The 13,318-nt window shown below is 38.9% G+C and overlaps 2 protein-coding genes across 2 annotated transcripts in view; one reads left to right on the top strand and one right to left on the bottom strand.

Annotated features, from left to right (window-relative positions):
- LOC107714922 (tetraspanin-31-like) overlaps positions 1 to 2,661 on the bottom strand; it is a 4,292-nt gene extending 1,631 nt beyond the window's left edge. The window contains exons 1-2 of the mRNA XM_016520921.1: positions 2,468 to 2,661; positions 6 to 201 (exon numbers count right to left, since the gene is read on the bottom strand). Of these exons, the coding sequence (XP_016376407.1) occupies positions 6 to 201; positions 2,468 to 2,530 (259 nt within the window). The 5' untranslated portion in view covers positions 2,531 to 2,661. The remainder of the gene's footprint in view (positions 1 to 5; positions 202 to 2,467) is intronic.
- A 6,096-nt stretch (positions 2,662 to 8,757) lies between these two features.
- The window catches only part of LOC107714923 (arf-GAP with GTPase, ANK repeat and PH domain-containing protein 1-like), a 21,273-nt gene continuing 16,712 nt past the window's right edge, over positions 8,758 to 13,318 (top strand). The window contains exon 1 of the mRNA XM_016520922.1: positions 8,758 to 10,649. Within this exon, the coding sequence (XP_016376408.1) occupies positions 9,632 to 10,649 (1,018 nt within the window). The 5' untranslated portion in view covers positions 8,758 to 9,631. The remainder of the gene's footprint in view (positions 10,650 to 13,318) is intronic.

Consider the following 13,318-nt stretch of genomic DNA (forward strand, 5'->3'; position numbering starts at 1 on the left):
AAAACAGGCAGTACAAAGGCTTCTGAAGGATACAAAGAAAAGCATGACTTGGTGATGATGGATGGCTCCAATGAGTCCCACAATGGCAATCAGCAGCAGAAAGAAGCCCACGGCAATCACGCCGCCGATGATGTGGATGCTGGAGACAATGCCGAAGCCTTTCCCCCATGCTGCTACGACAATCAACAGGAGACCCACCAGCTGAGGACGAAAAAAAGACCAATCAGAAACGTGTCACAACCTTACAATACATAAGAATGTATGTGAAAACACTATATTGTGCTTAAAGTCAACATGAAACGGCATTCACAACCCATTTCACTTTCATAATGTATGTGACACATTTCCAAGTTAAACAAGATATTTAAAGAGAAAATAATTAGGGAGGAATTCGATTTTATTTTTTAAGTTGATTGAAATTATATATAAAAAAATATATAATAATAAAATACAATAAAAACACTACTGGCATGGTTACAACAAACTTTCATTTTAAATGAATTAATTCTACTAATTCTGTAATTTAAATTACAATTTATCCATAGAATTGACTGAAAAAATTAATAAAACAAACTAAAAAAGTAAAAACTAACCAAACAAAACAAACAAAAGAAATCAAAATAAAATAAAATACAATTTTGCCAGGGAAAAAAACAATTAAATAAAAATAATAAATACATAATAAATAAAGCCAATCAAATTTAAACAAATCAAAACAAAAGAAAAAACTAATGATTGAAAAAAAAAAAATAAATAAATAAAACAAAAGTAAAATCAAATCAAATCAAACTAAATAAATAAATAAATAAAAAAGTCCACTGGCAAAAAAATCTCAAATAAAATAAGTTACGATTCTTTTGTTGCTTGCAAATATCCTTTTGAGATGGCAAATTATGAATGGCCTTCAATGGAAAAAGATGCCTTTTGTCCCCAGATGGTGTAGTTCTAACTACCAACAGTGGCTTACTGGGCATGGCCTCCATATATGACCACGTAGTTGGAGAGAAGAACTTGAAAAATAACAAGATGACCCGATGCACTGAAGAATCATTCACAATAAGTAAATAGGGCCAATTTTAATTTCATGTTGACTTTAGGTGAGGTCTACAACTTTGCAGTGCCTAAAGATGAGTACATTACATTTCGTTTAAACTCATAACAACTACTGTAACAGAAACATGAAGCACAACTCACATGCTGTTACACTTCTAAAATGTGTATCAAACATCATTTCTATAAGCTAAGCTGCGAGTAGGGTCAATGTACAGTTTAAGGGTTTGTCTGGAATCTATATAACTCAAAGCAAAGGGCAGCAGGATAAAGATTGTAGGTCCAGAGAGCAACATGCGTCTCAACATAACCTTACCGAACAGCATTACTGTCATGGGCAGCATATCACAGGTCAAACCCAAAGCCGACCGAACAATGTGCACACAGTTCCTCTTTAAATGCCAACATGAGGGTTATGATTACAGCATTATGGAGAACATTGTGAACCAAAACCAAACCAAACACACCACAGAGTGGTCCGAATGGTGATAACCCTGACTTTTCCGCTTAAGATCCATATTTAATCAATAATTTTACAGTACACTCATAACAAAAGCAATCCCTGTGGACAACCTGAGGTGAAACTGCTTTACCTTTAAGGGTTTTATCCTTTGGGTTACTAGCACAGATCTTTAACCACTAGACTACGCCACCCAAAGTCATTTAGCAACACACCTTCTCATTTACAGCTCTGACTGAGTGCAAAGTCCTTTATTTTAGGCTAAGTGTGACTGTGACACCATGACTTTTAACCCAGTATTCTCATCACTCGTGTGAGTCAGAGGCATTATGGAAGTATGAACAGTAACTCAGTTCTGTATGTATCATATTAAGCAAGCTTGCATACTAACTCAACCATATTTGACAAGACATTTGAGTTTTAACAGATACATACATAAAGCTGCCATATAAAAATTTTCCAGGGCAATCAATAGTGAAATAGACACAAATACATATGTAGTAGTGTAATTAAGAAATATACTTATTCTTAGAGAAAACGAGTAAATGAAAACAGATTACACAAACATAGGGGCGGCTATGCAACACTGGATGGCGAATCATCATTTAGAAGATATGTCAACAAACAATCTAAAAAATCTTAATATTAACACTTCAAACCGATCTTTTTATTCCTTAATGAAATTAAAACTAGAAGGCTTTGTTTAACTAGTACCGCCTATGAAGATAAGCAGCTAGCTATTTCATCTACTGATAGCTAGAAAACAAAGACCTCACATATGACCTTACACAGACACCTTTATATTAAATATAAATACAGTAAAATATTCATAACACGCCTTAAATTCAGTACAAATTGTGAGATAAAGTGAACTAAATGTTTTAAGTATTTATACCGGATTAGCCGTTGCTAACGTTAGCTGAGCTATATATTCATGTAACGTTATGTGCGACTCACCATATAAACTACATTTAGCGAACAGAGGGCGTTTTTCGAGCACGTAAATCCTCCGCAAACCATGTTGAATCTTCAGGCATTTACCGGTGAGATGAAATGATGTGCTACAGATGTTGTTTTGGCTGCTGTGAGTATGCTAGAAGCTGTTCTTCTTCTCTTGTGGTGAGCACTGAGCAGCAGTGGCGATGTCCGATTCATGAACGAATCGTTCATTTGAGTCGAACATTTTCTATGAATCAATTGAACCAGTTCGCAAAACAGCCTAATCTGAATCGCTCCTAGCTCGTGGGGCCGGTTGCATAAAAGTTTTATACAAGTCTTAAAAGTTAGTCATCTCATTTTTTTTTCTTTAAGAATGATCAAAATATTTAAAACTTTTGGTTATATAAAAACGTAGATTAGTCTAAGCTGAATCAAAAAAGAAAACTGATTACTCCTTAGCTAACTGCTAATTGGTCAGACTAGTTCTTAAAGACACACTGTCTTAACATAAAGGTTAAGTTTATGCAACTGGCCCCTGGAGTCAGCGACTAAATGAAAATTTTCATTGTTTAATGCCAATGTAAATTATATTTTGGTTCTAAATAACTATATTTAAATATCTGAATCACAGCTGCAACAAACTGAACTAATACACATGAAATTACCATTAACTACTCTTGTTACTAAAACTGAAATAAAACATAATAAACAGAAATGTGTTCCTTACATACAGAAACGTTTCTAAAGGATGTACGCCGGAATGTCATTGGACTACGTGATGACGCAAGTAGGTCATGAAATAAAGGAATCGCTGAATCGTTTTAATTGATTCTTTGACAAGAATAGTTCGAAAGAACTGATTCGCGGAAATCGGTTCCCATCTCTATGGCTGAACCAGCCGGTGACGTCAATCACAACCGCAGACCCTCTAGCGGCAGAACTTTCTCTCACGTGCTTTGCTTGTAATACACGCGATTCGACTCTAGAAGAGAGCATTTCCTAATCTTTGCCATGAACATTTTCGTTGACATAAAACCTACCGTATGAAAATTATACAAATAACAGCCGGGATGTCCAAAATATTAAATCAGAAAAAAAAAAAAAAATCCATATTCAAGGCCAGGGGAAAAAACACACCTGGCTTCCCTTTCTTATCTCAATATTTTTTAAATGAAGGAAGTGTTTGAAATTAATATAAATATAATATAATATTAATATAATATTAATATAAAATATAATACAATTATATAATATATTTTATATATTTATAAAAATAACTATCGTTCCTTGTCCTCTCGCGATAGCAAACGCTTCTGCCACCAAACAGCACACGCGCATTATCATAATGTAACAAGTTCGCTGTTAATTATCCCACAGAAGCCATCATACTCATTTTATTAAAAACCTTAAGCATCTTAAAGAGATGAAGACATGATCAGGGACGGTTTCACAGTAAATTTGCCCACCTGTCCACAAACACGCATGCTTCATGAAAGAGAAGGCAAGTATTTTATTGCACACAAAGTCATCATTTTCATGCTTAACGTGAGTTTGTTTATAATGCTTCGGGATATTACTATGTTTATTGAGATGCTAATAATAAGAGGGTTCTGATTTAATGATTACAGTAAATAGCGAGCCTTCGCACCTTGTTGACTGATATTTAAAACAGCGCTGAAGTGAAGCTTGTGTGCTGCTTAAGCATCATTGGCTGAACAGAGTAGCAACAAACCGCGTCACACTTCATCCCCGCCCTCTGTCGTCACGGGCGTGAGACACAAGATGCTGCATTGAGGACTGATGATAAAGACAGGCCCACATTCTGAATCAGACACTATGAATCCCCGATGACACTATGAAATTCACATTTAGGTACGTTTTTACATCTCATGCGAGAAACTCCCATAAATGCCAAATATTACTTTATATTTTATGGAATTGTATAGGGTAGGCTGAGGCTAATTGTCACACATTTCAGTCCAGTTACTATTTCTCAGGATAGGTTTATTTCTCAATGTCAGTTTATGTAGGCACATACATTAAAATATTTAGTACAAAATAAAGCGACATGTTGACACTGTATAGAATAAGTTGTCACAATGGTAACCCATTATTATAGCATATTATATAAAATATAAAAAATATAATAATAACTTAAGCCAATAACAGATAGCCTATTATAAATAATAAATTAAGTAATTTTTAAATAATAATGATAAAACTTGTAACACTTGTATTGTCCCAGATATTAATGTGACAAACTGCCCGAATTTACATTTTAAAAAAATACCCATTTCTGACAAACAGCATTGCCTTTTAAGTATAATCATAATACGGTAAGTGGCCATAATAGGAACATACTATTAAATATTATTATTTAATAATAATTATATGAAATATTATATGAAATATAAAAAAGAAAAATGAAAAGAAAAATCTAACTATTAATTGATTGTTAATTGTTTATTATATAATTAAAATATATAACATTAAAACAATCTGTCCTGACATAACCTTTATGAAAATTACCCTTGTCTGACAAACCTGTTTGTATCATTGGTATCATATGTTTTTTTCCCCCTATATCAGTACTGAGGTTTTACCATTGCAGCTCTAAATCTGAAAATAAACGTGAGTATGTCTTTTTGAAACCTTATTTGCAGTTTGAAACCAAAGTCGTATTATTTTTTGTAACGGTTGCCTTGAATTTACCACAAAATCCTGTTTGCGAGAAAGCAGCCTATGAGATGGTGACTCTTTTTAAAATCAGGAAGTGAACTGAGAGAGAAAGAGAGAGAGAGAGAGAGAGAGGAAATTCATGCAAGCAAACTACTTCTGCTCTGAGCTGCATACCTAGAGTCTGAACAGCTTTCTGCTTCTGTACGTGACATTGACATGAAAGAACGGGCAGGAAATGCTGATGGGTTACAGGAGAAACTCCATGCATTTTGAGCAGTCACATTGGTCTAAATATGAATAGCACAAATAAAGTTACACACTCGACTGCAATTAGAGCTGAGGTGAGAAGACATGAAAGCTTGCAAAACACCATAAACAAATTTCTCAAACAGTTGGAGAGGGTTGAGGACCAGCAGCTCAGGACAGGACTAAAGGTTTTCCTCCACAGCATTCAAGGTGAGCCTGTCATGAAATTTTTTATTTTGTCCCCTAAAACACTTGCTGATAGATTCCCGTATATCGTTTTGCAAGGTGTGATGTTGACTTAAGGGTCTTTAGGGGTCTGGACTTACCAAGACTGACTTGCACGCTGTTTGAGTTTAACTCTATGTTGGAGCCAGATTCTGATAGTATTTCGTATCTAGATCATCCTCAGAAGAAAACAAGTTTACTAATCGTTCATAAGCTCCTTGTGTAAGCTCCTTTTTTGCAGTATTATATTCGCTATCTTGAGTTTTGTAATAATGTCATATTATAAAATGTCCCAAATGTATATTTTAGGGAAGGCAGACAGATAAAAAGGAACATAAATGTTTTAACTCATGTTAAATTGAATTATACATCCAGCAGACGTCTCCAAATGCACATGCTCCTCCATTAGTCTGTGATGATGAACTGTTACTACAGTCCGGATGTAGAATCAGAATCGTGGATGTTAATTTAAAGAGGCCCAGGTTGAAACATTAGCACCATCTTAGAGACGTCGTCATGCTGGCAAGCTTTTGAACACGAAGTGCTGGTCCATTTCCTGTCTGACGCTCTCTTGCTGCCCACCAAAGCCACATCCTCTTCATCTCAGGCACCACCTGTCTATTGAGTGCTACTCTTACGCTTAGTATCTGACCTAATTATTTTTAGTTCCACAAGATTACACTTTTTTTGGGGGGGGAAATTTGTTGTCTGATTTGATTTAATCTGGTATCGATCGAGCAGGACATAAAGTTCAATTCTGAACTTTTATACATTTATAAACATTTATGTACTGTGTTAGCTGTAAGCATTGGCGTGTGCATATTTTAAGGTCAGAATATATGGTGTCACTGACTAATGCATCTTTAATATAGTGTTTGTTGATACTCCTTATAATTTACTTCCTCCGCGCACTTCCTCTTGTAAGCGTTTTATGCATCCGTCAAACTGGCTCAATATGAAGACTTTATGAGCATAATCTCACACCTTATTTTTCTGTAAGCCAGAACTAATATTCAAACGATATTTTCAGTACTCACTGTATGTAAAACTTGCCACAGTGATGTTAATATATTCTGGGTGGTCTCTGAGGTATTCTGGTAGCTTATGATATAAATTCTATCATATAGTCCCTAGACTTTTTAACCCATTTTATTGTTTTCCATTTGTTCACTTGCAGTAACCAGCATCACTAATGATGTCTGTAAACAAACTTTGCAGAATCAAATAGTAAGAAAACAAGAGGATGCTCTTTGAATATGATTTATGTAGCCCACATAGTCATATGATGATTCAAATTATGCTTGATGGGAATAAAATAAAAGTGAAGGAAACTGTAAAGGGGAAGTCATTGCTGTTGGCTTCTGAGCATAGGGATTTGAGAATAGGACTGACACATTTAAATGTTGCTTACTGCAGGGAGCCAAGAGAGTGGGAGACAGGCAGAGTGACAGCGAACTAGGGAAGAAAGAGAAAGGGGAAAATATATTTATGAGTGTGAGATCTCCAAAACAGAGATGTCTACTGGGAAATTTTATAGTTAGCAGAACAATACTATGTTATATATATATAAACAAAGTAGTGCTTTGTATTTTCTGATGACAATGTGAGTGGCATTTACCTGTGCTTGCCAGGATGTTGCTATGCAGTTAATAAGGTGTTTTGAGAGGTTTCTAATGTGTTGCTAGACTAGCATCTTGTGGTTGGTTGCTAGGGTAATTTCTTTCAGAATTTAAGCTACTCATGCCATTCCAAACCTGCATGCATTTTGTTTTTCTGTGGAATACAAAATCAGATATTTTGAAAAACATCTCAGTGGGGAATTTTGGGTGAACTGTCCCTTTAAGAGTTTTTTTGAAATCCCTAACCTTAACTATGAGCAATAGTAATAGTGACTAATCCACTAATTAATAAAGAAGCAAATCAATAAAAAGAAAAGAAAATGAGAGACATTCAAACAAATAACTGAATGCCCTCTTCCTAAATGTTCAGTTGAGTTGTGTTCTATATGACACCTGTCTTCATGATTGATAGCAATCAATAGCATATATTATTGATTTGTAAACTCAATACGACTGTCAATAAAAAGGCAACTCCTTCCTCTACAAGATTATTTCTTAGAAATATATATATATATATATATATACATACATATACACAAACACACACACACACACACACACATATATATATATATATATATATAATTTCAATGGGGTGATGTCATTTTTTTTTTCTCCAGACATCCAAATAGTCTTACATGGGACAGCTTTTTTTTTTTTACTCTCATCCCTGCTACACTCTCAGAAAAAAGGTACAAAAGCTGTCACTAGGCGATATTTCAAAAGGTACACCTTTGTACCCTAACGGGTTCATATTAGTATCTTAAAGGTACATATTAGTACCTAAGGTGTACATATTAGTATCTAAATGGTGCATATTAGTACCTTTTGAAAGGGTTCTGCACCAGAGACAGCTTTTGTACCTTTTTTTTTTCTGAGAGTCTATTGAATCAATTCGAGTGTAGTATTTACTCAATGTACAATTTAATCAAGTCCACTTGACAAACAGATCAGTCAATAAATTTGTCAATAATATTGCATGCCCTCACACAATCACTTACTCATGCATACACACCTTGGCAAGGACAGTGAGTGCACAGAGCAGGGGGTTAGATATGGAGATAGCGAATGGGAGCCAGAGACTAGATGGAATCAGTGCATGAAGGAGGAGGAGTTTAGCCTCGGAATACCTTGGTAACAAGCAAGCTCAGTGTCTAGGAAAGAAAAGGTGGGGGGGACACGGCGGCTCCTGAATCACTGTACTGACTGTGAATGTGATATCTGGCACATTGCTGCCTGATACGGCACTGGTGCAAAATTTGCTTGATTGATGTGTCAGTCTCGATTAGCTTTGCACGTAACCACATATTTGTGTTTTTCTTGTGCGGTTGACCCTCTTTCGCTGTCAGAACCTCGCAAGCTTTACAGTCTGTCTTTATTCCTCAACACATCACTGATTCTCGCTTTTTAAGCAGGAGAGAGTGTGCAAGCGAGAGAAAAGAGAGGGAGAAGGCAAGAGAGGGAGGGAGGGAGAGCGAGAGGAGGGGGTAGCAGGCTGTGGAAAGCAGGGGCTGGGAGCTGTCTGGCTGGTGACAAGGGCAGAGAGAGAGAGAGAGAGAAGCAGGAGATGGAGAGAGCAGGGTATTCCTGCACGGTGCCGTTCTGCGTGGGTTTGAAGAAGACCTTCCACTGGAGAGATCTGAGGGACCCTTGTTCATGATGCGTGACTCATCTAAACCTTTGGCGTGAGATGCAGCTTCCACTCTAGAACGAAGCATGATTGTCTTGCGTGTCTGCTTTATTGACATCCCCGACTGCTTGACGCACCGATCACCGGAGGCATGATGGATAGACTCTGTGTGGGGACACTGGGATCTCTCTCTGTGGACTTGCCGTGAACGTTTGCACCGATCCATGTGGCATGTAGACTGACTCCCCAGTTTGACTCTTCAGTCTGTCAGCGTCTCCTGCGCACGCCGTGGAGCAGGTTGGTGAAACGATGTGCCTTGATCTGAGGTTACCAGTTCTGCATGTCTCCCAGATGTAATTTTACTCTTTGTCGTCCTTGAAGGAATTTTCGAGCCCGTTTCGTTCTCGTGTATTGTCATTTTTGCCTACGAATCTGTCTCTTGTTGAATTTAGTCAATGGAATCGGGAGCATGCTTTTCATGCAGGTGTGGAGAGGTGGGCACATGTCTGCATGCTTAAAATAGGTGTGAGAGGACAGCAAAATGAAGAGAATGAAGTCTAGGACAAAACATGAAGGTGTGAAAGAGCACAAAGGACATTAGCTACATTTTTTCCCAGTCTAGGGAACGAGGTCACGGTTCACTTCTTTTTGACATACTTGCCTGAATTGTCTCTTTCTGTGATTTCTTTCTGTTGTGGAAGACATTGAACAAGCGAAGAAGAAGATTATTTGACTCTTTGAATTTATTTTCTGTCCTTGGTCTGTTGAGAAATTCTGGACCACATGAACCGAACCGGGACGTCACAGCCAAAAACCACCTACCTTATCTCCCTCACGCTGGTGAAGGTAGAAACCACTGAGGAGAATGAGTTGGAGAGGTCCAGGCCGGCTGTGGGGGGAGCAGTGTACGATTCTGATGGAGCGAAACATCTCAAGCACACTGGATCCAGTAATGAGGGCCAGGAACGGCAGAAAATGGGTGAGGCTGTTGAGCTGGAAGCTGGAGAATCTGTCAAATTCTCTGTGGAACAGGAAATACTCCAAAGCCCAAGGGAGGACAAGGCACGTTTTGCAGATGGTGTTCATCCCCAAAAATCAACGATCTCACCCTCCACAGAGAATGGAAGAGCCAGAGAATCCACTGAAATCCCTCAAACCTCTTTCCCCCGGGATGTAGCCAGGCATCTTGGTGACATCCCAGTGCGTGCGACCCAGCGGCCCGTGTCACTCCTTAAAGCTCACGGCGGTGGCCGTGAATTCAAGGAGTCCAGAGAGAGCATCCATGCCTCCTCCAAGAGCCTTGACCGTAAGGACAGTCGGACCAGGATCCAGTCCCCAACCAGCCCGACTCCTGGATCTTTTCGGGCATCGTGGGCTGTAAGCGAAGTGAAACCTTGCGATGAAGACCCGATGAAGAGAGGGGGTGTTGGGATGAAGAGGCCCACTGAAGGGGACATCATAGCCATGCGAACCCAAAGCCCTCGAGCTGAGAGGTTAAAGGCGGGATCTACATCTCTTCCGACCCCTGTCGCCTTGATTACCAAGCCTCAACGCAAAGGAAAGAGTCGCACCTTGGACAACAGTGACCTGAACTGTCTGTCCGAGGACCTCCTGAAGTGCAAAGGTGGTCAAATGGTAGCAGACTTTAGAACAGCTCAGTCCCAGGGGGCTTCAGCACGTGACCGCAAGATGCTAAGATTTATTAGTGGCATTTTTACCAAGAGCACTCCAGTTGCAACCAGTGCAACCATTGTGACCCCGGTCTATAGCACCATTCAGAGGGAATCCAGTGAGGAAGAAGGTAGGAGAACATGACTTACTCATCCATACACAACTCAAACACTCGGATAAGTAGAAGTAGGATTGTTTGGTTAGCACATTTTGTAAATGAGGGCTTCCTTGTATATGAACATCTGCAATGCATCTGCAAGTTTTCTAAATGCTACATTTACATTAAAGGGATTGTTCAGCCCAAAATGGTGCCATTCTAAACCCAAATGACTTTATTTCTTCCGTGGAACACAAAAGGAGATATTTAAAAAAATTTATTTTTATCTATGCAGTGAAAGAGTCTAAAACAATATTGGACCCCACTGATTTTTATTGTCTGGATTCCTTTTGTATTCCAAGGAAGAAAGAAAGACATACAGGTTTGGAATGGCATGAGGACGGATGGCACTTTTTATTATTTATTCAACTGATATAGTGTTCTTCTTGTTTAGGTTCACATTCATTTTAAAAACTGACATGTGGAAGTCTATACACACATTTAGGGGAATTCTGGTTTTATTAATTCTAATGCCTAGGGATGTAGATTTAAGACACTGAACGCATCCTAGCCTTTTCTTTATAACCACCCCCTACTGTTTCTGTTTCTGCACTGGAAAAATTGGAATTGGAAACAAATTTGATAATACCCATGCCACAGGCATCATAATTTTGCCCAACATCCTAATCCCATCTTTGATGTTCCGCCCACTTCCTGTATTCTGATCTCATTCTTTCACGGAAGCTTCAATCCTTTCAAAACCAGCCTCTTAATTTCAAACCATATCCATCCATGAATTTTAGCACTCTAAACTGGAGGTGAAGCATTGGTTTTAGACGCAGGCAGTATCTGAATCCATAGGCAGCTGGATGGATAAGCTTCACTTTTGCCACATGCATTTCAAACCCGCCCGAGCAAATTAAGTCGGTTTTGCTTCTAATGTTGCAGAGATGCCTTCAACTCATTTATATGCAGAGCTTGCTGAACAAAAGATTCATTTCAAACAACGTCTATATTTCTCGACAATATAGATTTGATAATTAGGCTCCTCATTTGCTAAGATATAATTGGTAATTGCTCAAATGCACAACTCAATATAGGGGTGTGTGGTCTATATCCTACGAGCAAAAGGTCTGATGTGTCTGTACACACAACGCATGCGCACACAAAATATTTACGTATGTGTTCTCCGACTGAACAGAAGCAGCGGCTGGAGGTGGGGTTGTCATGGCAACAGGGAGGGCTGAGAGAGTTGCCTGTTGTGTGGCTGTGTTATGGCAGGGAGCGAGCCACAGATGAAATGAATGGGAGTGAGGGTATGCGAGGAGGGGTCCTTTTGAAAACGAGAGAGACCAGCTTTAGAATTTGACACATAGAGCGTCCGTTTAGATGGAGGGGGTGGCGTGTGGTATATGGCACATAAGGATCGCACTGTCTAACCGCACTGGCTCGACTCCTGATGTGCCCCACCGTACAATAACCTCATAGAATTGCGCTGAATTAAGAGGGGGTTAAATCTCTTCCGTTGTGTCGTGGGTGGCGCGTGAGAGAGGAAGCTGCAAACGACACGAGTGCCAAATCAGATCGTACCCCAATCTAAGCTGTGAACTCCTGCATCTGTGCTTCGTGAGACACACCGAACAAAAGCATCTCATCCACCGCTTGATGCACCCACAGCTGTGAAGGCACACAAAAAATGAGATGACATGCCTGTCTATCACTGGGTGCCGGGTCTGAACCGCTGGTGAAAAATAGTGAGCGTGTGCTAAGACTTCCAATATAAAGCGGAGAGGGGTGTGGGAGCTCCATGCTCGCTGCTGCACGGATACACCTGCAGTCCTTCACGCCCTGTGAATTATCAGAGATTTATAACACCTCCAGATGAACCGTCATCCGAGGCTACGGTGCAATCAAAATGCACTTCGATGCAGCATAGAAATGTGTAACAGAAGGGCAACGCCTGATCTGTGTTTAAACGGACACAGATTGGTGTAAGAATCAGAACGCAGCCTTAGGCCTGAACTGACTTTGATAGTCACGAAAAATAACGTTGTTAGACGTGACGTGATAAGGTCATTAATTCTGCTGCTCAGTGAGTGTTGTGATCACCGTGTAATCATAAAATCGTGTCAAACTCGCTCTTCCTGTAAGTGAGTCATCTGAAGTTTCACGTCACTGACATCAAGGGTCAGAACGAGGGGATTTAAGCCGTAGATCAATATGAGAGAACTTTTTTGGAAAACAGAAATGCGGTAGCTGACCTACCGAGACATAATATTCATAAATCAGCACATATCCCATTCCATTTTCTGTTATATGATTCATTCATCTATTTTTCTGTTGCAGTTTTATTTATATTATACTTGGTAAGCACCAATACAGACTAGAATATTACAAAATATAGAACCCCAGTTTGATCTAAATTAGACAATGCACTTAGAAGATATGAGACTCTTCCTGATTTCCATTTTTGTCATTCATTTAATCCCATGCCATGGCAACACCATTTGAGATATCAAAAATCTGTTTGTCATTCAGCATCTTCAATGTCTTGGTGTTTTACGTTGACCAACTTTGGTGATCACATGAGTTTGAACATTTCCGAGATTTAAAAAAAAATCCACATTCAATCCAAAATAGCTTACTACCTGTTGGGCGGAGCTAATGACTATGATATAGAAAGTTGTCCGGCTTCATGAGAA

The sequence above is a fragment of the Sinocyclocheilus rhinocerous genome, unplaced genomic scaffold (assembly GCF_001515625.1).
Source record: "Sinocyclocheilus rhinocerous isolate Xijiao unplaced genomic scaffold, SAMN03320098_v1.1 scaffold28, whole genome shotgun sequence".
Lineage (NCBI taxonomy): Eukaryota > Metazoa > Chordata > Actinopteri > Cypriniformes > Cyprinidae > Sinocyclocheilus > Sinocyclocheilus rhinocerous.